This window comes from Mixophyes fleayi, chromosome 6, assembly GCF_038048845.1.
Source record: "Mixophyes fleayi isolate aMixFle1 chromosome 6, aMixFle1.hap1, whole genome shotgun sequence".
Lineage (NCBI taxonomy): Eukaryota > Metazoa > Chordata > Amphibia > Anura > Limnodynastidae > Mixophyes > Mixophyes fleayi.
In genome coordinates, this window is record NC_134407.1 from 21614821 (window position 1) to 21639457 (window position 24637).

Below are 24637 nucleotides of genomic sequence, written 5' to 3' on the forward strand. Positions count from 1 at the left end.
TTCTCCTCTTCCGACTCCACCCACATCGTCTCCGATTGGCTACAAGGCGGGTCACGTGTCGAGCCGCCCCCAATAGAGGGGCTTCGCGCTGTTTTTCGAACGCTTTTCAAACTTCATAAATATTCATGGTATACTTGCGCCATGTTAAATAGTTCACCGGGAGCGCTACCCCAGAGTTTTAGCAACCGTATTTACGGCCTGTTGTGCTAACAGAGTGGGCGCGTACTCTAAGAAGGGAGGAGTAGGGTCGCCGTGGGCGTGACGTTGGTCCAGGTAAGTGTGCTGGCGGAGGGATACAGAGCAACGTGTTGGCGGCAGCGGTCTGGCGCTGTTTTCGCGCGTGCGCAGTGTCTGCTCCGCGGAGGCGCCGATTTGGCAGTAACGGACAGAGGGCATCGCGCCGCTGGGATCTTCCACTCCGGTGGCCGCCGAATCTCTTCGGGTTCATGGACTGAGCGCCTCGCGCGGGGTAACCGCTCTCTCCTCAGGTCAGTTGCTCGATATATCCGTCCTGGCCGTCACGTGCAGCAGCTGTGGCAGCGATCCCGCCAATTTGTGTAATCGGTGAGCCCGTGTCTGCCGCTGTGTCCCCTGTTCTCCGTGCTGAGCTCTGCTTCTCCGATTGTTCGCCTGTAGGTTGTAGCTCGCGCTGTCCGTGGTTCTGTCTGCGGCTTCCATATGGCGGCTGTTGTCAGCGAGAGGTAGAGTCTGCCGGGGGGTAGCTGCTGGGAGTGTGGGCAGGTGGGTATGAGGAGGGCAGTAGCTGGGAGTGTGGGTATGAGGGCGGCAGTAGCTGGGAGTGGGGGCATGAGGGGGGCAGCTGCTGGGAGTGTGGGTATGAGGGCGGCAGTAGCTGGGAGTGGGGGCATTACGGGGGCAGCTGCTGGGATTTGTGGGCATGAGGGGGGCAGCTGCTGGGAGTGTGGGCAGGTGGGTATAAGCAGGTATTGGAACAGTTGTCAGGTTCATTTTGGTGAAAATGCTGTGTAGAGAAGCTGGTTGGTTTCACTGCAGGTCGGTGGTTTCCATGATGTCTGTACTATAAAGGATACGTTTTTTTGCCCACATTAAGTCAGTCTTTCACACTTGCCATAGTGTTGGCATAATGTAGGACTAATTTTGTTTAGATTTATTCAGCATCTTTTTGAATCAGGAAGTCATTCCTGGGACTGCTAGTTGGTGACTGTGGCACATGAACTGTTTGGTTCATAGATCGTCAGATGGCCATGTGGTGTTGAATTTATAACAGTAACTGTATATGCAGTGTAAGGGCTTGTAAATTATGGACACGTGCAGCTGTGTTGTGACAGTCTGACAACAGTGCCTGTAGCTCTGAGGCCATATATAGCCTGTCAGCTTGGATGGAAGGAGAGGTACTTTTGTCACATGCTCTCTGCTTACCATCATTGCCATGTGCCTATCTGTTTCACTTTTTTTTCGTCTGCACATGTTCAGTGAAGTCAGCCTCTTTAAAGGAAATTGTGTAAATACTTTATATTTTTTATGCTAAGTATCCATGCTATAGCTTTCCAATGGTTTGCAGCCTACTTTTGTTTCTTTATATAATTTAGCTAATTGTATCTTTTTATAACAGCTCTGAATGTTTTCATTGCTTGGTAATACTGGTTTAATGTGATTGTAGGGCATTAATTAAGCCTTTCCAACACTGTAATGAGTACATAGATATTTCTTAAAGCTTCTTAGGTGCAGAAGACCTAAGACATCAAGCTTACATTTCTACAAGCTTTACAATTTTGAGTTTTCACTTTAGGCTGGATTCCCATTGTCATTGTACACTTATGCACAAAGGACGTACTAATTACGATTACACGATTTTGTGATTGAAGAGCTATTGTATACTAGTAGATTTGTTGCTGTTACATGCTTCTTGCCAGACATGATTGATTCTATATAGTTCTATAATGTGGTCCACTTAAGTGTAATTTATGTTTTTGCATTATCGATATGTGTTATTCAGCCCCCTAACTTATTTGAAACCGCTATCCACACTTGACTGCATTCAGTTAGGAATGTTTTTTGTTTTTTTTTAAGGTAAGAAGATTACTTTAAAGATGCCTCGCCATGGTGAAATTGTTGTAATAAAAAGAAATGGTACTGATGGAACACATTTTCCTTTGACTGCAACTACATGCTTGTTTGGAAGGTATGTATGTGTTCTCTTGTTTTTTTTTATGTGATATCAAGACCTATAGACAAAGATAATATTAATTCTACAAACAAATGGATGACTTGCAGCGCTGGAAGGTTCACACAGATAGAAATGCCAGCATCAAACAGGACACTAACACAAAAATGGAATGGACATAGAGCAGTAAAGTCCCAACAATAAATAAATGGTCCAAATATCTTCCAGTTCCCTCTTCCGAGTGAGTTCAAGTTAACCAATTACAGGGTAACCACGTGAGGGACCCCCCCTGGATGTATGCTTACAGACTGGTTTCTTTAAACACAGCACATCAACCAGATGAAAGTCACGATATCTGCATTCACTGCATTCTCCAACGATACACATGTGCAAAAAATAAAAGATCATAGCATAATACCATTTATTGATCACAAAAATTCTCAATATAAAATCCACAGGTTTTGTCTGCTTCTAGGAGCGTACCTTAAGTAAAAGGATTACAGCGCACATAACAGGGTATTTACCCAAAGTTCAATAGGCTCTTACTGGCTGCCGTCCTCAGGTAGTCCAAACGTTAGTCTCCCTGTCAATCCGGCGTTTCGAATCATTAAGATTCTTTTTCAAGGTAATAATATTGTATACTTCTTTCCCTCCAGGAAAACTGAATGTGACATCCGCATTCAACTACCACATGTCTCCAAAGAGCATTGTAAAGTTGAAGTTAAGGAAAATGGAGAGGTAAATAGGATTTTCTTGTAACTTCTCATTAGCATTAAAATTGTTTTTCATAGAAGTCTATATTTTTCTGTTTTGTGGTTTTAAAGTTAACTTTAAAATATGTGCCTCATCTTTCAGTGTTCAATTTTTTTTAAATACTTTTTTATTAATAACCTCAAGTACAAAAAATATTACAAAATTCCAAAGAAGTTCAGCAATATTATATACATAAGTATGGGACAAGTAACACTCCCCAACATTGCTTTTACAATAGGAAGTCTGCTATATGCTGGTCTTATACCATATTGATATGTTTTTTATTATTGCACACAGGAAGTGTGAGGGTGTTGTAAGGAGAAAGGGGCACAGTACAGAGTTGTAGAGGGTAGAGTTGGTGAATTAGATAGGGAAAGAGGTTCATGTGATGAATATGGAGGGATGGTCTAGGTTGGTAATCCTGTCACAGGTTCGCTACTAGTTAGAAACGAAGCAGAGGTTGGTTATGATTAGTAGCCCAAGGGGGGCAGATTTTGTGGAAAGATGCAGAGGAGCCCCTCAGAATGCCGTTTGATATGTTCCATCTCGTAATTGTGCCAAACCTGACCGCAGACCATTTGAAGTGTTGGAAGCATAGGATTCTTCCAAGAAGCAGCAGTTTGGCTGGTTGTCGCACTAACAATATGTCATAAAAGTTTATATGTGTGTGAGTGGGGAGGTCTGGGCCAGACAAGGGTAAAGAACACATGCTTGGGGTCGGAGGGTAGAGGGTTACAAAGGATTGTCGAGGCTATAGAAAGTACAGCGGTCCAGTACGGGTGTAATTTGGGACAGTCCCACGATATGTGCATAAAGGTTCCAATGCAGCGCTTGTCTTTGGGTAATATAGCGTGTAGTTTGGAGGGAACATAGTACCACCAATGGAGAAATGTATTGGCATTCTTTATAATCCAAACATTTATGAAACAGTGTGCTGTCCATTCATAGATGTCTGATTAGTCCTCTTGTTCTAATGATTCCTCAAAGTCAGTTTCACACCAGTGTTCCAATTTTTAAGCATAGAAAGAATTGCATTTATTCAAAAAGTTTGAAACAATTGGCTGAAAATGTGTATACTGATGTTCCATGTAAGACATGGTCCATGAAGGGCATGCTTGTTTGCACTTCTCTAAAGAGCAACAAATTGCAGATCCTTTTATTCCATTGTAATGCTTTTCAGGAACCATAAAAATAGCAGTTATTGAAGCAGTCTTGGAATATTTCAGAACTTAAGTTCTACATTGTATCCAAGAAACTTTTCAGTTTAGTCCAGTGGATTCCAAACTTTTTTAGTTCAATGCACCCTAAGGGGCGTATTCAATTGTCAGCGTTAACGCTGCAAAACGAGCGCTCGAAAAATATTACCGTTTATATGGAAATATTGCGCACGAAAACCGTTAATACAGTAGTTTACTCGCGGAATTTCAGGGAGCTGCGAGCTGAAATTCTGCGAGTAATTACCGTATTAACAGTAGTATTTTTCGAGCGCTCGTTTTGCAGCGTTAACGCTGACAATTGAATACGCCCCTTAGGGTCTCAAATTTTTCAAGGCACCCCTAAGCCAAAATAATTACCAAGTTGTCCCCTGCCTTGCTTACCACTGGCCGAGGCACCCCTGTGAGATCTCCAAGGCACCCCAGGGAGCCTAGGCGCACAGTTTGAGAACCACTGGTTTAGTCACTTGTGACACACATGAGATATTACAAAATTCTGAGAAGTCCTTTATTGAGTGAACTGTTTTGCAACTTTTTACCAGCTGTTAAGCATAAAACTCATATATTTTAAAAGAGAAAAAGTGCAGGAGTGAAGGTCTCTGGAAAAATTACTTATGTTAATAGCACTTAATTTCTCTTGTGTTTATTGGTTAAAGTGAAGGAGTTAATACTCCCTGGGAAATGTTTAAAGGGTTGAAAAATCTAAACTTTAAGTTGCCTTGTAATTAAGGATTACCTATAACATTCAAAAACACTTTAAAAGAACCTCAAATATATAGCGTTTTAATTTATAAGAACATTAGGATAATACTGCACAGAATCTTAAAGTATCCAAAGTAACCACTTAAATATTACAGGAATATTTACACTTAATGTGAATATATACTTTTCAGGAGATGCTTCCAGAGTGACAGTTTACTTAAACATGTATTTTATTTAAATTTGTTATGCAGTTAAGTACAAGTTATTCTCTGTAATCTAACATTTTTGACTTTAGATGGCATCTGTACTTGTTAACTTATGAAAGTGCTTTTTTAGTAAACTGGAATCATAAGCTTTTCTATGTCTTTTTTGCCTGCAACAAGTGATGACTCTCTTTAGCTACAAATATTTGCTTGGGATGTTAATTTTGGTCTTGATCTCCTTTATTTGTGAGAGGATGAAGGTGGTAAATGTTTTAATCACATTGGTAATTACTGTTTAGGTTTTTGTTATCAACTTAAGCAACGTGAACCCAACTCAGCTAAACGGAACTGCTATTAAGCACCCTGTATGCCTCAAGAATGGAGATGTGCTCACTATTATTGATCGATCGTTTCGGTAAGTGTCTGAAGCTTTAAAAATTAGACCTTTCAGGCTACTATTCAAATAGCTACTTCAATGAACCTTAAATCTAAATTAAAAGGTCAAGGGGTACTTTGTTACAACCATATTGGGTAGTTTGAAAACACTGGCCTTAGATATTTGAAATTTTGCCCTTCGGGTTTATCAGCTATTTCAGTCTCTGTAAGGTTTTATGCTTTAGTCTTAGAAACCTGGTTTTCAAGAATGGTGTACCTGCACCCTTTGCTCGGTTGTTAGAGGTCTGGTTCCTGAAGCGTTTTTTATTGTAATTCTATAATTAAGTTTACAATGCCTTTGACTTATATATCGTTTGTAGAGTTAGTGCCCATGTTTCATTTCTGAAATTGCAGTGATCCTTTTGGCCAGTTGGTTTAGGTTTAAATAGATTGTTACATAATTTGCCTGTCTGATACTAAACAAGGTATTAACAATTGATAAACTTGGTATGTTGTCCAAACATGATTCTTCAAATGTTTGTGGTTCAGGTCTCTTTACACTACAGTTATTTGTTGCCAAGTTGAGGCTTCCATTACCTTTGTTTCTAAAAGTCACTAAAGGATAAGTTCAACTTTTTAATAGGTTTGTCACAAAAATCCTTATGCTTTCGGGGTAATATCCCAGGCTTTGTTACAAAATTGAGGTTCCTTTCTATCTATGAAATGGCTGCTGCTAGTAAAATTATTGTATGACAGCGAAAAAGCATTCCTATAGCTTACCTGCTCCAGAGACAAGTTTATTTCTCTCCTTGTGCCCCAGGCACCAAAAACTGTTTGTAAGCTTGGTTGAACATGGAACTTGTATCTGAGTTTCCTTCTAGTGCTGAGTAAAATGTTGAGGCTTCATATAAAAATCAGTTTTGCAATGTCTGCAAAAGTTGCAATGTACACTTAATGCTAACCAGACAGTTTATCAATTATCAGTTACTATGTTGGTGCAGATTTTCACAGAATTAAAGCCCTTTTTTTGTAAGTGATTAGAACTTTTTGACGTTCCTGGATATTTTTTGGCTAACTTTCTGCTGCAATAAATAAGAGTAGCTCTCTTTGGGGATAGTTTTATTCAATTGTATTTTGATTCAAACCACAAATTATGCTTGATAGAAGACCTAATGAGAATATAACTTGACCATTTTTAACAGATTTGAGAAACCCCAGGCACATCAGGGAAGAAGACGATCCACAGGGCTTGATTCTGACACTTACAAGGTAAACTTGTTTTCTGTGTAGCTGGTTATAACAACTCTGCATTTTACCATGGAATTCATTTTTATTTTTTTTGTTTCTCCTCCAGGTGTTTGCAAGTAACCAGTTTTCAGATACAAGTATGACTTTTATTTTTATACCTTTATTTCATAGTATATTACCTCGCTGCAGCCATGTTACTAAAAATATCCTTTGTTTAAATAGATGAAACTGTGCGGATTGATGACTTTGTAACTAGTAAAGCCAAGCGGAAATCTGAAGGCAACACCTCCAAAGCTACTCATACCCGTCGATCAGTGCAGATTACTTCATCGTCAGAGGCTCCAAAAGATCTGTCACCTTTTGGTGAACTGTATAAAATGTTGAAAAGTGAAGTTAAATCACCTAAAAAAGAAAATAAAACACCTGTGAAAAATGATGGGATCTTGTCGGAAGATCAAATAAATGTTCCTGCAGAAGGTAGTCTTCCAGCATTGTAATATATTTCTCAATGTTCTTCCAAATCTATTAAACTAAGGGAAAGAAACTGCTAGCATGGGAACTATGTACTCACTTCTAGGTACATACTATGGTCATGGAGCTGCAGCATAGGTGACTGTTGATTTTGCCATGCAGAGTAGCCACATGATATGTCTCCTCCATATTTGTCTCTGTACATACCCCCAAGTTGGATTTAGCATTTAAAATGGCAATTAGCCGATGGCAATATTGGTTTATGTAAAAAATGTATATATATATTTCACTATTGTATATTTCCCCTCTGCTTGAATTGCCCCCAGAGCCTCACATGATGTGCGCTTGTGCACACATTTCAGTAGAAGAATTTCTGCTCATTTGTGACCCATTTCTGTCTTTGTGTATAGCTTTATCTTATGTGAGTATCCTTTTTTGTTATTTTTAAATAGCTGTGGAAAGAAAATCCCCAAGGAAACGCAGAAGTGATGAACTTGACCTACCAGAACCGCCTTTCAAAAAAAAGAGGGTCTCATTTGGTGGACAATTAAGTCCAGAACTTTTTGATAAAAGGCTGCCTCCAAATTCTCCTCTCAAAAAAGGCGCAACTCCTGCTCGGCGAAGCTTGTCCATCAACTCTCCTCGTATGCTTGTTAGGAAAAGCTTTGGCCTCAAGCAATCTGTGATCAAGGTAAACAGGATTTTTAACAGCATCGATGATTGTGTTCAATATTATTCTTTTTTTCACTGTATGAAATTGATCTGAAATTTTTTTTCATTGTAATTTATTTGTATGTAGTGTCTGTACCTGGCTTGTCTGGTAAAATTACAAACTAAAATAAAAAAAATAGGTGGCTACTGTATAATTTACAGTGCCAAATCGAATAATACCAGTGCACTGAATACAGCATTGTGTAATATTTGATAGGAGAGATTTTCTATTAGGAAACTGCTAAAGTAGCACTTAAGATATTGATAATCTCAGTACCAGTGTTTATATATTCTTTGTTTCAGGAAATTTTTGAACAGTCTCTTAGACAGTCTGCCAGGACTACAATGTTGTCAACACCAACCAGAAGATCACCGTCTTCTAGTCCAGGAAAAAGTACAGCAAAATCTCCCACCCCGGCCAAGAGGTCGCCTGCCGCAAAATCTCCCACCCCGGCCAAGAGGTCGCCTGCCGCAAAATCTCCCACCCCGGCCAAGAGGTCGCCTGCCGCAAAATCTCCCACCCCGGCCAAGAGGTCGCCTGCCGCAAAATCTCCCACCCCGGCCAAGAGGTCGCCTGCCGCAAAATCTCCCACCCCGGCCAAGAGGTCGCCTGCCGCAAAATCTCCCACCCCGACCAAGAGGTCGCCTGCCGCAAAATCTCCCACCCCGACCAAGAGGTCGCCTGCCGCAAAATCTCCCACCCCGACCAAGAGGTCGCCTGCCGCAAAATCTCCCACCCCGACCAAGAGGTCGCCTGCCGCAAAATCTCCCACCCCGACCAAGAGGTCGCCTGCCGCAAAATCTCCCACCCCGACCAAGAGGTCGCCTGCCGCAAAATCTCCCACCCCGACCAAGAGGTCGCCTGCCGCAAAATCTCCGTCCGTGACCACTGCTAAGAGAACACCGGTTAAGTCGCCAAACAAGGGAGCCCCGACCAAGGGGTCGCCTTCTGCAAAATCTCCCACCCCGACCAAGAGGTCGCCTGCCGCAAAATCTCCGTCCGTGACCACTGCTAAGAGAACACCGGTTAAGTCGCCAAACAAGGGAACCCCGACCAAGGGGTCGCCTGCCGCAAAATCTCCGTCCGTGACCACTGCTAAGAGAACACCGGTTAAGTCACCAAACAACGTATCTCCAGTTAAATCTGTGTCCACAACACCTGCTACAAAATCCATAACTGCAACCCCGGCCAAGAGGTCGCCTGCCGCAAAATCTCCCACCCCGGCCAAGAGGTCGCCTGCCGCAAAATCTCCCACCCCGGCCAAGAGGTCGCCTGCCGCAAAATCTCCCACCCCGGCCAAGAGGTCGCCGGCCGCAAAATCTCCCACCCCGGCCAAGAGGTCGCCGGCCGCAAAATCTCCCACCCCGGCCAAGAGGTCGCCTGCCGCAAAATCTCCCACCCCGGCCAAGAGGTCGCCTGCCGCAAAATCTCCCACCCCGGCCAAGAGGACGCCGGTTAAGTATTCAAACAAGGTATCTCCAGTTAAATCTCTGTCCACGACACCTGCCAAGTCACCCACACTGGGCAAGAGGCTGGCTGATGCAAAATCGCCAACCATGAAGTCTCCAGCCACGCCATATACAAAGGGCCGTTTCTCTGTTTCGCGTATTAATACACCACCCAAATCTTTGGAACAAGTTTCAAGTGAATCCCTCATAACAAAGACACCAAGACAGCCACGGAAATCAATGACTATGAAGAAAACACCGCATAGAAGAAGTAGGAAACTTGAAGCTTTTGAAATGATACGTTCTAGAAGGAAAAGTGGTGCGACCGAAGCCAACTTGCTTGGTAAGCTTAATAGGCACCTAATTGCTATATGCAAATTGTAAATTACATGTTTACTGTACATAAATCATAATGAAAATTAAATCATTTGTTAAACAAGTAACTTCAGTATTGGGTGAAGGGATTTTAAAGTGGGCGTATTGGCTAGTGATCCACTCAAGTAAAAACTTCAAACCAAAATAAGCTGTAGACTCTGTTGTGTATCTATATCCTTTGGAAGCAGGTCCCAGACTGGACCTTCTGTTTTAAGTTCTTGTTTGGTCTTTGTTTTATTTTGAAATTATATAACATTGATGCATATTTTCAGTGGCTAAATCATGGGCTGATGTGGTAAAAATTGGAATTGCAAAACACCAAAAGAAAACTAAACCTGTTCAGAAGGTGGTGGTTACTAAGAAGAAAGAAACTCAGAAGAGTCTCAAGTTAAAGGTATGATTTTTGCTTTTTAAGTAATTTACAGCTCAGCGTAGTGATATTTTTGAAAGTAAAGCTTTTAGTTTTGTTTCCAGACTCCACTTAAAAAAGCAAAGGATCAATCAAGCACAGGTCATGCGGATTCCCCTGCAACAATACTTGTTGGAAGAGCTTATACAAGAACAGTGGACCTTGCTGGACATGTCCCTAAAGTTGTGAGGAACCAGGCATTAAAACTCAACACTGATCACAATGAAAGCTTTACTGGTAAGATTTACGCATGTTAGGCTGGCTTTTGAGTACTTGTGCAATTTGGTACTACTGCTTTAAGAATATAATCTTTGAAATGAGCAAGCTTATGGGGAGAACTGGCTTAAGACTCTGTCTGAAGTGATCACCGTTTTTGTGTACTTGGACTCGTTCTCCATCATGGTTTATCTCTGCATACATTCCATTTGAACACTTAATATAAATATTTTATTTCACTTCAGGTATGGCTGAGTTGTTCAGCACCCCTGCCAATGAAAAGCAAAGGAGAAGTAGCCGATTGGAAGTTCCTAAAACAGACACTCCAAAATCCTTGATTGTTGAGATGTCAATGCATACTCCAGAAGAATCTGGTTGGTATTAATACAGCTGTCATCCCTAACCTATATGTCTATTAGACTGTTTTTTACTAACCCAATACATTGGTGCGTCCACCTAATGGTTGTGGGAGGCAGTAGCATTGTGCACCCAAAGCTTATCTGGTTCTCCTTGACAGTTTTGAGCCTTGGTCTTGAACTGTGGAAATGGATGCGGTGATCTTAATCTCAAATGCTGTAGAGTGACTCTTGGAGATTCATAAAATAATGTTGGTCCTCCTGTGTCTGAAATTAACAGTTGAAGTTTTAGTCATATGACCACTAGATTGCGACCCATGCCCCTTCCGACATCCAATGCATAACATTTTCTTGTGCTAATGATCAACTAGAGCGTGGTGTATAAATTTGTTTCTTTAAATTCTGGCTGTTTCAAAGTTTTACTTTGTTTTCAGGTGAAATGGTGGTTTCACCATTAAATAGTCCTGCTACTGCACAGCGTAAGCAGTACAGCCGTGATGCTGTATCTAGACTTCTTCAGAGTCCTATTTCACCAGAGTTAAGTAAACAAACCGATGGAACATGGGAGAGTGCAGTTGACGCAAAGTCAAGATCGTTCAAGGGAAAACGGAAATCTGTAGATCTTTCTGGAATCCGCCACATTATGAAAACGCCAAAACAAAAAGTTAAACCTATCACTGATCCTCATGCACTGAAAAAGCTGCTAAGGACACCAAAGGAAACTGAATCCATGCAAGCATACAGTCGTAGATCCACTCAGCTTGAAGTGCTAGGTATCGATCGTCTCATGAAGACTCCCAAACAGAAGGGAGCACAGGTGGAACATCTTACTGGCATCAAACGCATTATGAAGACACCTAAAGAGAGAGGGCTCCCAGTTGAGGACATTGATATAAGCCACTTAATCAGTACTCCGCCTCAAAATGCTGAATCGACTGAAAATACTCGTCCAATAGAAGAAATCTTTGGTATAAGAAATCTAATAAAAACACCGCCAAAGAAAGATGCTGTGGAAGAGGTAATTCTTTATTTTTATTTTCTCTAACTGAACTAACATTATATTCAGCTGTTCCTTTATGTAATAAACTTTCCCCTATAGCCACTACTTGACTATTTGTGTTAGAAACATTTAATGGGTTCTGCAAAACCAGAAGTGGTAAAAAACCTTTTAGTAAAGTGAATATCCATCTATAAGGTCATGGTTGCATTTTAAAGCTGCATATAGAGTTGGTGTGTGTGAATACAGCAAATACAGTGGCATATAGAGTTCAATGATTTCTAAGTCTGCTACAATTTGTAGTCCATAGCCTGCTAACAAAGTGATCAAAACATATGTTGAGATGTGAGTCTTTAGGCCTTTGGAGCCTAGACAACTTGTACTATATAAAAAAACAAACCATTAAACGCATACTTGCTGCAATATATAATAACAGCTTTGGTTTGTTTTCGCAGTAGGATTTAGGTCAACCAAACGCGATTCAGAGACAAGAAAATAACGTTGTATATATCTTGTTTAATAGGTCATAACTACAGATCCCACAAACAGCAACCAGTCTACAAAATGTAAGTATCATCAACATTTATTTATATAGCGCCAGCAAATTCCGTAGTGCTTTACAATTGGGAACAGACATTAATAAATACTGGATAATACATAGACAGAAAGTTAAGAGAACACTGTTCGCAAGCTTACAATCTGTGACAATGGGAGTTTGAAACGAGGGCATGTGCTACATCATATTGCACATTGGTCCAGCTAGAATGCAAAGGGTAAAGTATTGAGTGGGCTGTGTGATCAGTCACACAGCAATGTTGGTAAGAGGGTTGTTATCTTGTGTTAGCTGTGTAGAGAGTGGTAATAGGGTAACCTAGAGAGATTAAGATGGTGGTTGAGAAATATAAGCTTGCCTGGGTTTTCAGAGAACGCTTGAAGGTTTGAAGACTAGAGGAAAGTCTTACTGTGCGAGGGAAAGAATTCCACAAAGTGGGTGCAGCCTGAAAAAAGTCCTGTAACTGGGAATGGAAGGTTATGATGAGTGGAAGAGATGCAGATCTTGTGCAGAATGAAGGTGTCGACTTGGGAGATATTTTGAGACAAGTAAAGAGATGTATGTCGGTGCAATTTTGTTGACTGCCTTGTGCTACAAGAATTTTATATTGGATTCGTTGAAATACAGGCATCCAATGTAGAGACTGACAGAGTGGCTCAGCAAAGGAAGAACGGTTTGCAAGGAAAATCAATCTAGCTGCTGCGTGCAAAATAGATTGTAGGGGGTTCAAGTCTGACTTTGGGAAGACCAGTAAGGAGGGAATTGCAATAGTCTATGCGGGAGATGAGTGTATGAATTAAGGTTTTTGCAGTGTCTTTTGTGTGAGGATAAACGCATATTCTGGAAATGTTCTTATGGTGTATGTAACATGATTTAGATATAGAGTTGATGTGGGGAATAAACGACAGTTGTGAATCAAGGATTACACCTAGGCAGTGAGCTTGCGGGGTGGGATTTATGGTCATGTCATCAACAGAAAAAGAAATGTCAGGCAGATTTCTGTTTTTTGGGTTGGAATATTATTATTTCAGTTTTTTAAAGGTTTGAGTTGGCAAGTAGACATCCAAGATGAAATGGCAGAAAGACAGTCAGTAACGTGAGACAACACAGATGGTGAAAGATCAGGAGGATAGATCCAAAGGAGTTTTAGTTTTCCAAGAGAAGTGGTGTAGATAGAGACTAGCAGAGGACCTAGGACTGAGCCTTGTGATACACCAACTGATACAGGAAGCGGAGCAGAGGTGGATCCAGAGAAATTAACACTGAAAGAGCGATTAGATAGGTAGGATGAGAAGCAGGATAGGACAGTGCCTCCAAGACCTAGGGATTGTAGCGTTTGTATGAGGATAGAGAGTGGTCAACAGTGTCAAATGCAGCAGAGAGATCCAGGAGAATTAGAAGAGTAATGGTTATTATTTTTTGCTGTGATCAAATCATTGAAAACTTTGGTCAGCGCAGTCTGTGGAGTGTTGAGAGTGAAAGCCTGACTGAAGAGAATCCAGTAGGTGTTTGCTGTAAGAAAGTGTGAGGTGAGTGTAGGAAATTCACTCAAAGCCTGGAGGGGCATGAAAGCTGAGATGGGGCGGTAAATTGAGAGAGAGTTTGGGTCAAGTATATTTAAAGTTTAAAAATATTCTATTGTCGTCAGCTTTATTTGAGACAATGCATTGATCCTATAAAACTGGTTTAAATGAGTGCCATGTAAAACGGCAATTTAAAATGCTTTCACTTAATTTACTGAATTGGAGACTGTTTAAACCTCAATTTTATTTTCTTTGAAACTAAATCACAAATTCTCAACTTTAACTAGCACTAAAAGGACGCTCTACTACTCCTTCATTGAGAGGAAGAGGAAGATCTTCGAAGCGACTGACCCTTCCAGCTGATACTGCAACATCAGGTATATATTGTACAAAAAGGGATTGTTTCAGTCCAAGGGTAAAGCAAGTTTCAGTTAAAGGCAACTGAAATGGCTGTTCACCATTGTAAGTATTAAGTTATGTTTGTGAAGGACAGAACATAAATTGAGTCCTTTATGTTGCTGCTAGTTAGATGTATCCTTCATTCCTCTTTTTTTTTTTTTTTTCTTAAAGAGGGCCACACCACCTTTCATGTCAAGCACCAGATTAATTGTAATTTAACATGGTTAAATATTTGTACAATTTGATCCAAATATCTTCAAACAGACTTTTTTCATTTCTTTTTTCAGAAGTGTTAAAGGAAACTGTTCCAATTTCTGATGAAGTGACTTCACATGCAGGCAGAAGACGTCCTAGAAGCATTGCAGAAGTCCCCAAAGAATCTGTTTCAGTGCCTGATGTGGAGGTGACTTCACCTTCTCGCAGAGGAAGACCTAGCACAGCAAATGTACCCAAGGAGTCTGTTCCAGTGCCTGATGTGGAGGTGACTTCACCTTCTCGCAGAGGAAGACCTAGCACAGCAAATGTACCCAAGGAGTCTGTTCCAGTGCCTGATGTAGAGGTGACTTCACCTTCTCGCAGAGGAAGACCTAGCACAGCAAATGTACCCAAGGAGTCTGTTCCAGTGCCTGATGTGGAGGTGACTTCACCTTCTCGCAGAGGAAGGCCTAGCACAGCAAATGTACCCAAGGAGTCTGTTCCAGTGCCTGATGTAGAGGTGACTTCACCTTCTCGCAGAGGAAGACCTAGCAAAGCAAATGTACCCAAGGAGTCTGTTCCAGTGCCTGATGTAGAGGTGACTTCACCTTCTTGCAGAGGAAGGCCTAGCACAGCAAATGTACCCAAGGAGTCTGTTCCAGTGCCTGATGTGGAGGTGACTTCACCTTCTCGCAGAGGAAGACCTAGCACAGCAAATGTACCCAAGGAGTCTGTTCCAGTGCCTGATGTAGAGGTGACTTCACCTTCTCGCAGAGGAAGGCCTAGCACAGCAAATGTACCCAAGGAGTCTGTTCCAGTGCCTGATGTGACTTCACCTTCTCGCAGAGGAAGACCTAGCACAGCAAATGTACCCAAGGAGTCTGTTCCAGTGCCTGATGTAGAGGTGACTTCACCTTCTCGCAGAGGAAGGCCTAGCACAGCAAATGTACCCAAGGAGTCTGTTCCAGTGCCTGATGTAGAGGTGACTTCACCTTCTCGCAGAGGAAGGCCTAGCACAACAAATGTACCCAAGGAGTCTGTTCCAGTGCCTGATGTGACTTCACCTTCTCGCAGAGGAAGGCCTAGCACAGCAAATGTACCCAAGGAGTCTGTTCCAGTGCCTGATGTGACTTCACCTTCTCGCAGAGGAAGGCCTAGCACAGCAAATGTACCCAAGGAGTCTGTTCCAGTGCCTGATGTAGAGGTGACTTCACCTTCTCGCAGAGGAAGGCCTAGCACAGCAAATGTACCCAAGGAGTCTGTTCCAGTGCCTGATGTAGAGGTGACTTCACCTTCTCGCAGAGGAAGGCCTAGCACAACAAATGTACCCAAGGAGTCTGTTCCAGTGCCTGATGTGACTTCACCTTCTCGCAGAGGAAGGCCTAGCACAGCAAATATACCCAAGGAATCTGTTCCAGTGCCTGATGTGGAGGTGACTTCACCTTCTCGCAGAGGAAGACCTAGCACAGCAAATGTACCCAAGGAATCTGTTCCAGCGTCGGATGTGATTTCACCTACTCGCAGAGGAAGACCTAGCACAGTAAAAGTTCCTCAAGAATCTGTTGCTGTTCCAGTGCCTGATGCGATTTCACCTTCTCGTAGAGGAAGACCTAGCACAGCAAATGTACCCAAGAAATCTGTTCCAGTGCCTGATGCAGGGGTTACTTCACCTACTCGAAGAGGAAGACCTAGCACAGCAAATGTACTCAAGGAATCTGTTCCAGTGCCTGATGCAGAGGTTACTTCACCTACTCGCAGAGGAAGACCTAGCACAGCAAATGTACCCAAGGAATCTGTTCCAGTGCCTGATGTGATTTCACCTTCTCGTAGAGGAAGACCTAGCACAGCAAATGTACCCAAGGAATCTGTTCCAGTGCCTGATGTGGAGGTGACTTCACCTTCTCGCAGAGGAAGACCTAGCACAGCAAATGTACCCAAGGAATCTGTTCCAGCGTCGGATGTGATTTCACCTACTCGCAGAGGAAGACCTAGCACAGTAAAAGTTCCTCAAGAATCTGTTGCTGTTCCAGTGCCTGATGTGATTTCACCTTCTCGCAGAGGAAGACCTAGCACAGCAAATGTACCCAAGGAATCTGTTCCAGCGTCGGATGTGATTTCACCTACTCGCAGAGGAAGACCTAGCACAGTAAAAGTTCCTCAAGAATCTGTTGCTGTTCCAGTGCCTGATGTGATTTCACCTTCTCGCAGAGGAAGACCTAGCACAGCAAATGTACCCAAAGAATCTGTTCCAGTGCCTGATGTAATTTCACCTTCTCGTCGAGGAAGACCTAGCACAGCAAATGTACCCAAGGAATCTGTTCCATTGCCTGATGTAGAGGTGACTTCACCTACTCGCAGAGGAAGACCTAGCACAGCAAATGTACCCAAGGAATCTGTTCCAGTGCCTGATGTGATTTCACCTTCTCGTAGAGGAAGACCTAGCACAGCAAATGTACCCAAGGAATCTGTTCCAGTGCCTGATGTGATTTCACCTACTCGCAGAGGAAGACCTAGCACAGTAAATGTACCTCAAGAATCTGTTGCTGTTCCAGATGCGGAGGTTACTTCACCTGCACGCAGAGGAAGACCTAGAAGTACTGGAGAATTACCCAAAGAACCAGTTGCTGCGCCAGATGTGGTGACTTCACCTACACGGAGAGGCAGACCTAGCTCAACAGAAGTATCCAAGGAATATGAACCCTTGCCTGATGGTGAGGTGATTTCACCGAAACAAAGACCTAGAAGCACTGGCAAAGTGCCTATAGAATCTGTTCCAGTTGATAGTAAATTGACAACACAAACACGTGCAAAGGGGACTAAAAGCAAGTTGGGAACAACAAGGGAATCTGCCCCAGTTGCTGATGAGGTAACTTCAAAAACACGCAGAGGAAGAACAAGAGTCGTAGAAGAGCCCACAGAGCCTGATTTAGTTGCGGATGGTGAGGCAACTTCACAGACACTCGGAGGAAGGCCTAAAAAGACAGTTATACCCAAGGAACCTGCTGTTCCGGTGCTTTATGAAGTCACTTCACCCACGCGTAGAGGAAGACCGAAAAGTACAGCTTCTATACCCAAGGATGCAGTTCCTGATGAGTTGACTTTACCTGCACGTAGAGGAAGACATAGAAACACTGAAGAAGTACCTAAGGAGTATCTTCCTGTTTCTGAGGGTGAAATTACTTCAAAACGGAGACCTACCAAGACTACACAGGGTAAGCTTCTCACTTTTCATTTCATTTTTTTTTTTTTTTTTTTTTTTTAAATTGAGCGTTCCAGATTTGATTTCATATTGCTGGGAGGGGCATTATTCCTTCCATTTTTCCGGAAAGAAGATCTTTAAGTTTTGTTTGGATTACCTGAATATTAAAAGTATATCCAATATTCACGTTTTCGTAGATTAAAATGTTTGCTTTGTAAGCCTGGCAACCATAGCCTACTGCATTGCTTTTCTGTAGCGTATTGTACTGTGTACGGAAACGTTTACACCCAACTAAAAGTAAAATCTTTTTTAAAATCATAGGCAAACAAAACATACAAGAGTCTTTGTTACGGAAACCAAAATCAAGTGAAAATGTGAAAGAATTGCCCAAAGAGGCATTAAATGAATCTGTCACAGATGAGAGTGCAAAGTCATTGACTCGAGGCCGACCTAAGAGAAATTTCACTGACCACTCTGCAAAAGGTAAGAGAGAAACCTTTTAAGAATAACCTCCAGAAAGCTGGTGTTGCATCCTTGGTTCATGTTGGTGATTTTAATGTAATTTTAGAGTATTTTCTTAACTTCTACTTTTAAGGTGGTTTTCATATACTAATAATCTAATGTTGTCCATTTTGTGAAAGCTAAATATATACCATCAAATCTCTCAAAAACAGATGGTGAAAATTGAGAGTGAAAGGCGTTCCAGGAATAAAAAAAAAGCTGATTCTACTCCAAAGATTTTACTTCCAGTTGGCTACATTTGATAATTGTACTACAGTGTTCCCTCATTAGACCGCCAGATATTTTGGCATGTCTTTTTAAAAATAACAAGTAATGGAATTGCAGTAATACATTTAAATGCACTTTTGTTAAAGAATATACCCTGTAGAGGTATTTATGAAAGGAGAGGTGAAGTAGGTGGATTCACAGCCTTTTGCGTCGGCATTCTTGCCATCTATAGTTAAATGATCATACATAAGGAGATATGCCCTGTCGAAACTTGATTCCTCTGTTAAACAGGGGTCCCAATTTTTTTTGTGGTTTATGAAACATGCATTTTTTAATCCCTACCCAATAAAACTTTAAAATAAGTGGACTACATAGCCAAAGGTATACATTAGATTTTCTAGTTCAGCTGTTAGTGGGCTTTGTTCTCATTATAGCTCAAGTTTGTTCTGTTATGCTCTGATTGGGTGTTGTGAAAATTGAGGTTTCTCATGTTTTGTAGGATGATTTTTTTTTATTTGTTCCTATTGGGGCTTCACAAGTATTTATGAGACTTGATTTAACACTAATCTTTCAATACATTTTAGCTGTAGAAGAGTCTGACTTGCCCCAAGGAGGATTGGAAGATGCAAATGTTAAAACTGATGGAAGATCAAGCAAAAAACCTGTCCGTCAGACTTTTAAAAACCTTAAGGCTTCAATACAGAATATAGATCTACCAAAGGTACCAGAAGAGGTCACTGTGCCTGTGGAAAATGACACTGAACTCCCTACACCCACAAAGAGGAGAGGAAAAGTAACACAAAATGAACCAGCACTTATTTCTAAAGGTAACCTTTATTTGGAGTTGTGCATGCATCAGGTTAAATACTTTTCCAAATCTTCTAGAATGGCCCTAGAAGTGGGATAGCTGTTGTCTGGTGGTAGTTAGGGCATCATAAACTTTGCCCACTTTAGGCTATAGATGCCCCTGCCACACAAAGTAACCTCAGTTTATAGTGCATGGGGAGGATAGAGGACTCTGGCATCACCCCTATGTATAGCTATTTTTTATTTGGGTTTATATATTGGAGTTATTGTGCTGTGCCATCCTTACTGCTGAGTTCTGTAAGGTGGTGATGCATGGTGTTTTTGTACCTGCACAAACATGCTTAACCCTCATACTTTTTTTGTTGTAATTTTGTTTCAGAAAAACCTAAATCCAGTCTGGAAGATGCTAAAACTTCTGTTGCCAAAAGGGGTGGAAGACGCAAGAATGTGGAGGCACAAATGTTAGGTGAGTTTCCAAGACACCAGTTTGGTAAATGTGGATAGCACATATTTGTGTATCTGTTAACCAAGGCTAATTTTCACTTTTTTTTCTTTTTTCTTTTTAAGATGCTGATCCAAATGTTTCTAAACCAGAGGACATTTCTAAGGAAAACTTAGAGAATCCAGAACCTAAGAGCCTCAAAAGATCAACTAGGTATCAGAAGGATGAAGTTACTTTTGAGGTACAAACTAAGACGTCACGTGGAAGACAAAATAAAAATGCTGACACTTTTGGGACAAGTACTTTGGGCATCTCTGAAACCATGTTACCTGAAACTGTTGAAGTATCCAAAAAAGTAACACCAACAAAGGGAAGATCTCGTACTGCAAGAGAAACTAGTGATGTGGCTGTTTCTGCTGCAGATGAGCAGAAGCAAGTATCTATTGCTCCAGCTGGCAAACAAAGAGGAGGAAGAAGAAATCAAATATTGCAAGAAAGCTCTAACCTGGGCCATGAAGTGCTGGCCAAACACAAAACTGTAAAAGAAACTAAAACGTCTACAAGAGCGACACGGAGTAAGAAAAATGTATCTGAGAGCAATAACCTCCAATCAATAGCTGAAGTTAAAGAAATTAAGTCTGCAAAAAGCAAAACATTACAATCTTCAGATGAACAGAATATTCATATAGAAAAGTCAACTAGAACAAAAATTGTGCACTGGCACCCTCTAGTGACCACTGATGAAAATGCAAAAGATGAAGTAGCCACACATGAGGTATCTACTCGTGTTGGTAGATCTAAAGGAAAAATCAGACTTGATGCTCCAGACTTGGTAGTCCCTGCTAAAAGGTCTCGCAGAGAGGCTCCTCAGCCAAACACAGAGGAGAGAATGGGACCTGAAACAGATTCTCTGTCCATATCCCAAGTTGCTAATGAAGTTCCTGTTAAACGAAAACGAGGAAGAGCGGCAAATTCACTAGAGAACATTAACACTTCAGATCTAGTTGCAGCAGATACTCTTAAAAAGACAGCTGAAACTCCTGTATTCAAGACCGAGTCAAAAAAAGTTGAATTGGTAACTAAAAGTACAAGTAGAAAAATGTTTAAAACTCTAGATGTTCAGTCTTCATCTCTTGTTACACAAAGTGCTCCCAAAGCAGAGTCTCCAGAGCCTGTGCACAAGAACACTTCAAGACGCGGACGGGGGAAAGGCGCTTCTAAGGCATTGGATAGTGAGAATAATGAAGTTGAGAATGTCGCTGAACTGTCCTCATCTAGAGGTAGAAGGGCAGTGGCTGCTGCTAAAGAGGCTCCTATTGGCAATGAAAATAAACAATCACCTGTTAAAGCTATAAATCAGAGAAGGGGAGCTTTAGGTGCAGGTTCAGATGAAGCAGAGGGTACTTTAACAAAACCCACAAGAGGCTTAAAAAGAAAGCTTGCAATCTCTGAAGCAACAAATGGCACTCTGGAGGAATCTGAATCTCATTCCCACCCAAGTGGCACTGACCTGGATGAAATTGCAAGTAACCCTACTGGTCGTGGAAAGAAAAAGTCAAAGAATACCAAATCGCACAAAGTCGAAGAAAACAAGAAGTTATTGACAGAAAAGAAGGCGAAAAATTCTAATTCACCAGCAAAAAGAAGTAAAACAGGTAATTGTGGTTTTTGTTTTTTTGTTAAGATTTCATAGTAAATTATGTTGCAAACTTTCCTTTCACACTGGTTTGTAAACTTTCTGCTATATTGTACATTGTAATATAACTGCGCTACTACAGACTGTCATATTTTGTGAACGTTCTTCTACAGCCAAGCTAGGGCTCTAGGGGCTGTTTCATGCTGCCATTTTATTTGGGATTCTGCTGGTTTTATAACTAAGAACAGGCACATTGATGCCATTAAAAACTGTCGCACTGCTGTTTTCTGCAGGGACTGAGGATCGGAGGAGCCCCAGTGAAATAGGCTAGATGTAGCAGTCTCCCTCATCTCCACAGACTGCAGTTTGAACATTAGCGTTCAGGCATTTATATATTTTAAGTACCAAAATCAGAACCAACTGAAAGAGCACTGCAAAATGATTTGTCTTTTAGTAATGAATAACAACTTTCAGTAGAATTGGGAAAGGAAAATATCTTTATGGACAAGTAGGAAAAAATAATTTAAGCTGATGTGTTTGTAAGGCAATATGAATATTTGGAGTGTTTTAAAATTATAGATGCACATTGTTACTTTAATTCATATTTCTTTTGCATGTATTTTTCTTCAGAGGCAGCTATCGATGCAGCTCAGAAAAAAGGGAAATCCAGGGAGCCATCTAAACCTCAGAATGAGAGCGCGATTGCAGTAGCGAAGACTAGAACAAGCGCACGGAACAGGAAATAGTGCAACGCGTCTCGTCTCCACATTTTGTAAAATAAATTCACTCTTCAGATACTGATAGATCACTTTGAGAGTGTCTTAACGAAATTCTAGATGTTTTTATTTCTTTAGCACTGCTTCTTAATCTTCATTGAAATTGTACATTGTTTTTATTGTAATTTTTTTATCTTTGTCATAAAAAGCGTGTTAAGTTTTATGCAGATAACTGTGACTGGAAATTGGGGAATACTTGATTGCTGTTTCCTAAATTCATTTTTTTAACATGGTTATTTTTGCAATATTAATGTTAGATTGGTGTACATGTTGAATAAACTAAATAACCAGTCTTTTATATCATGAGGCATTTTTGTTTTATAATAAAGTATTGGAATGATTCTTGCCCAATTTGTAATTTGCCTTGCTTGAAGCGATGCTCATTGTATTCAAATCATTCCACCCTGGCTAGGTCTGTCATAATTACAGCCAAAATCACCATGATGTCTTAACATTTTGGCATTTTAGACCTCATGTCTGTAACTATTTAAAGGTTTTTTGTTTTTTTTCTTTAAATATGTAATATAACTTCTGTTAACCATGGTAGCTGAAAATGTTTTGTTACTGCTGTTTCTGTTTAACCATTGAAAAGATGAGCGCATTGGATGTTGAGAGCACACATTTAAAGATACATTGTAAAAAAATTTAAAACAAAAAGAAAAGATTAACATATTACTGTTATATGGTTTGTGATGTGAAAGTGCCCTTTACCCATTTATTTTATTTTGAAGTGTTTTTTTTTTGTTTTTTTTAAAATGCTCATTTGTTACAGTTTAAAATACAATGAAGCCAAGAGAATGTTAAAGCACCATGGAGGCAGTCATTGTGTGTTCTGTATAAATATTCATGAGCTGTGCTGGGGAACTGGAATGTCAGGCAATGCCTCAGACATGTCACAATTCCAAGCACATCTGTAGTTTGCATTGTTATGAATATTAAGGGCCACAGCTCTGCCTGCCTCAAAAATGTGTAGGAGACAGTTGCTTATCAAAAAATTGTGTATTTAAGACTCTACTTTCTACACTGGAGTAGTATATTTAAAAAAAATAAAAAAATGCTATGTTTAAAAGTGCAAACTTTTCTTAACTTAATACCACCCATTACTAATGACCTTGGCAAATTGTTAACTTTTCTGCTTTATGCTGGAAGTAAAGCATTTGCTTTGCTTATATGCAGTATGATAAAGTTAGTTATTGGGGAAAGTTATTAATCTCCGCATTTGCACCCCATTTGTACCTTTTAAAAGTTGCAGTCTATTTAATAGACCTAACTTGTAGTACTGTGAAGAAGCCAATCCATTTAATTTCTGGCAGTAGTATAAAGTAAGGCTATTTTATAACCATCTAAAATGTTCAGAGTTCCTCTTTAAAGGATTTGGAAGTGTTTTGTTTTTTATATTTATATAGCATTTTAAGCTAAACAGCATATATTACACATTGTCTAAGTTGGATTCTATGAAACATGATTTATTTGTAAACGCCTCTCAATAAACTAAAAATTATATTTTCTGGATCTTTAGTAAGTTGAAGTATTTTTGTATAACTAGTTTCTTTATTACTGTGTTTTTATAAATAGAAGGAATCATTACATATATTTGGCTTCAGTAGTCGTATTGTCTACAATAACTGAGTAAGGCTGAAATTCAGTTGCCAGTGCCGTGGTGTGCGGACATCGGCAGTTACAGTAGAAAACTTCTCTTCTCAATCATCCATTCTGGGGGACACTGCTACAATGGGGTTGTCTGAGGGCGCTTGGAGTTGGCACTTAAATAGTTAAGAACTAAATTTGCTGCTGACTCCTCCCCTCTGCAGACCCACCTACTTCAGTTATGTTTAAGTGCCCAAGGAGTTGGGCTGTGTTTGGTACTGCTTAGCATTAGTTATTGTAATAGAAGCTTTTATTTTCTTAGTTTCTTGTTAGTGTAGGTGGGGATGAATGTTTGTAACATTTTTTTCCTCATATTTGCTAATGGAGCAGTGCTCCGTTTTTATTTAAAAAAAGAAAAAAGTATGTGTGTTTAGGTGATATTGTTTTAGAAAAAGAATAATATCCCCTTTGGAAGGATTGTGTGTTACAATGTCGGATAAGGGAAAGAGTGCCCGTGTTAAATATTTTACCTGCACTAAATGTTCGACTTAATTGCCAGAGGGACAGTTGGACCAGGAGGCTCTTTGTGCGCAGTGTGAAGCGGGAGTCCAACACATTCAGTACCCGGGTGGCCCTTCTGCTGTGGTGGGTTGCTTCTTTGGCACAGTCTGTTTCTTTACTTGCCCAAATTATCAATAAACAATCAGAATCTAGCTCTGCTTCAGTAAATGTAAACTCTGTTCTGGCTACTCCTGAAGACGGTATTAATGCCGTGGATGGTTCAGGGCGCGATTTATCTCAATTTCAGCCCTCTCCATCTCGGATTTCTCAACCTGAACCTGCTTGGTCATTTGCTCTGGTGAAGCGTTTAGACCAGTTTCTTAGATTCTCCCTCACATTTAAACCCTAAGGCAAAAGGTGTTCGTCTTTCTCATCCCTTGTTGCTGTCTGAATCAGAGGGCTCATCTGGTGAGGAAGGCAAAGTAGGGGAAGGTTCAGATTCTGTACATTTAGGTTACTTGGAAGATAATTCCAGAAACCAGGCGATTCAGGATTTAGTTTTAGCGGTTCGTCAGACCCTTGACTGAATGGAAAAGGAACAGACCCTTCCTTTCCAGGGGTTGTTTAAACGAAATAGACCTAAGACTATTTGTTTTCCGTCTTCA

The 24637-nt window shown here is 40.8% G+C and overlaps 1 protein-coding gene across 4 annotated transcripts; it reads left to right on the forward strand.

Moving 5' to 3' along the window:
* Nucleotides 1-264: 264 nt before the first annotated feature.
* MKI67 (marker of proliferation Ki-67) lies at nucleotides 265-23396 on the forward strand. 4 transcript variants are annotated; one of them, XM_075216001.1, is made up of 22 exons: nucleotides 265-488; nucleotides 2053-2164; nucleotides 2803-2884; nucleotides 5318-5433; nucleotides 6596-6662; nucleotides 6748-6778; nucleotides 6864-7118; nucleotides 7565-7803; nucleotides 8127-9615; nucleotides 9920-10041; nucleotides 10110-10293; nucleotides 10518-10646; nucleotides 11063-11646; nucleotides 12149-12191; nucleotides 13989-14078; nucleotides 14388-16777; nucleotides 16856-17507; nucleotides 17816-17977; nucleotides 18808-19050; nucleotides 19410-19496; nucleotides 19598-21127; nucleotides 21739-23396. In XM_075216001.1, exons 2-22 carry the CDS (start codon nucleotides 2073-2075, stop codon nucleotides 21852-21854), a joined length of 8703 nt encoding a protein of 2900 aa, XP_075072102.1. In that variant the 5' UTR covers nucleotides 265-488; nucleotides 2053-2072; the 3' UTR covers nucleotides 21855-23396. The 4 variants fall into 4 exon arrangements, with proteins under 4 accessions (XP_075072102.1, XP_075072103.1, XP_075072100.1 ...); XM_075216002.1 differs by having other exon boundaries at nucleotides 266-488; nucleotides 14388-16627; XM_075215999.1 differs by having other exon boundaries at nucleotides 266-488; nucleotides 14388-17507.
* The last annotated feature ends 1241 nt before the right edge of the window (nucleotides 23397-24637 follow it).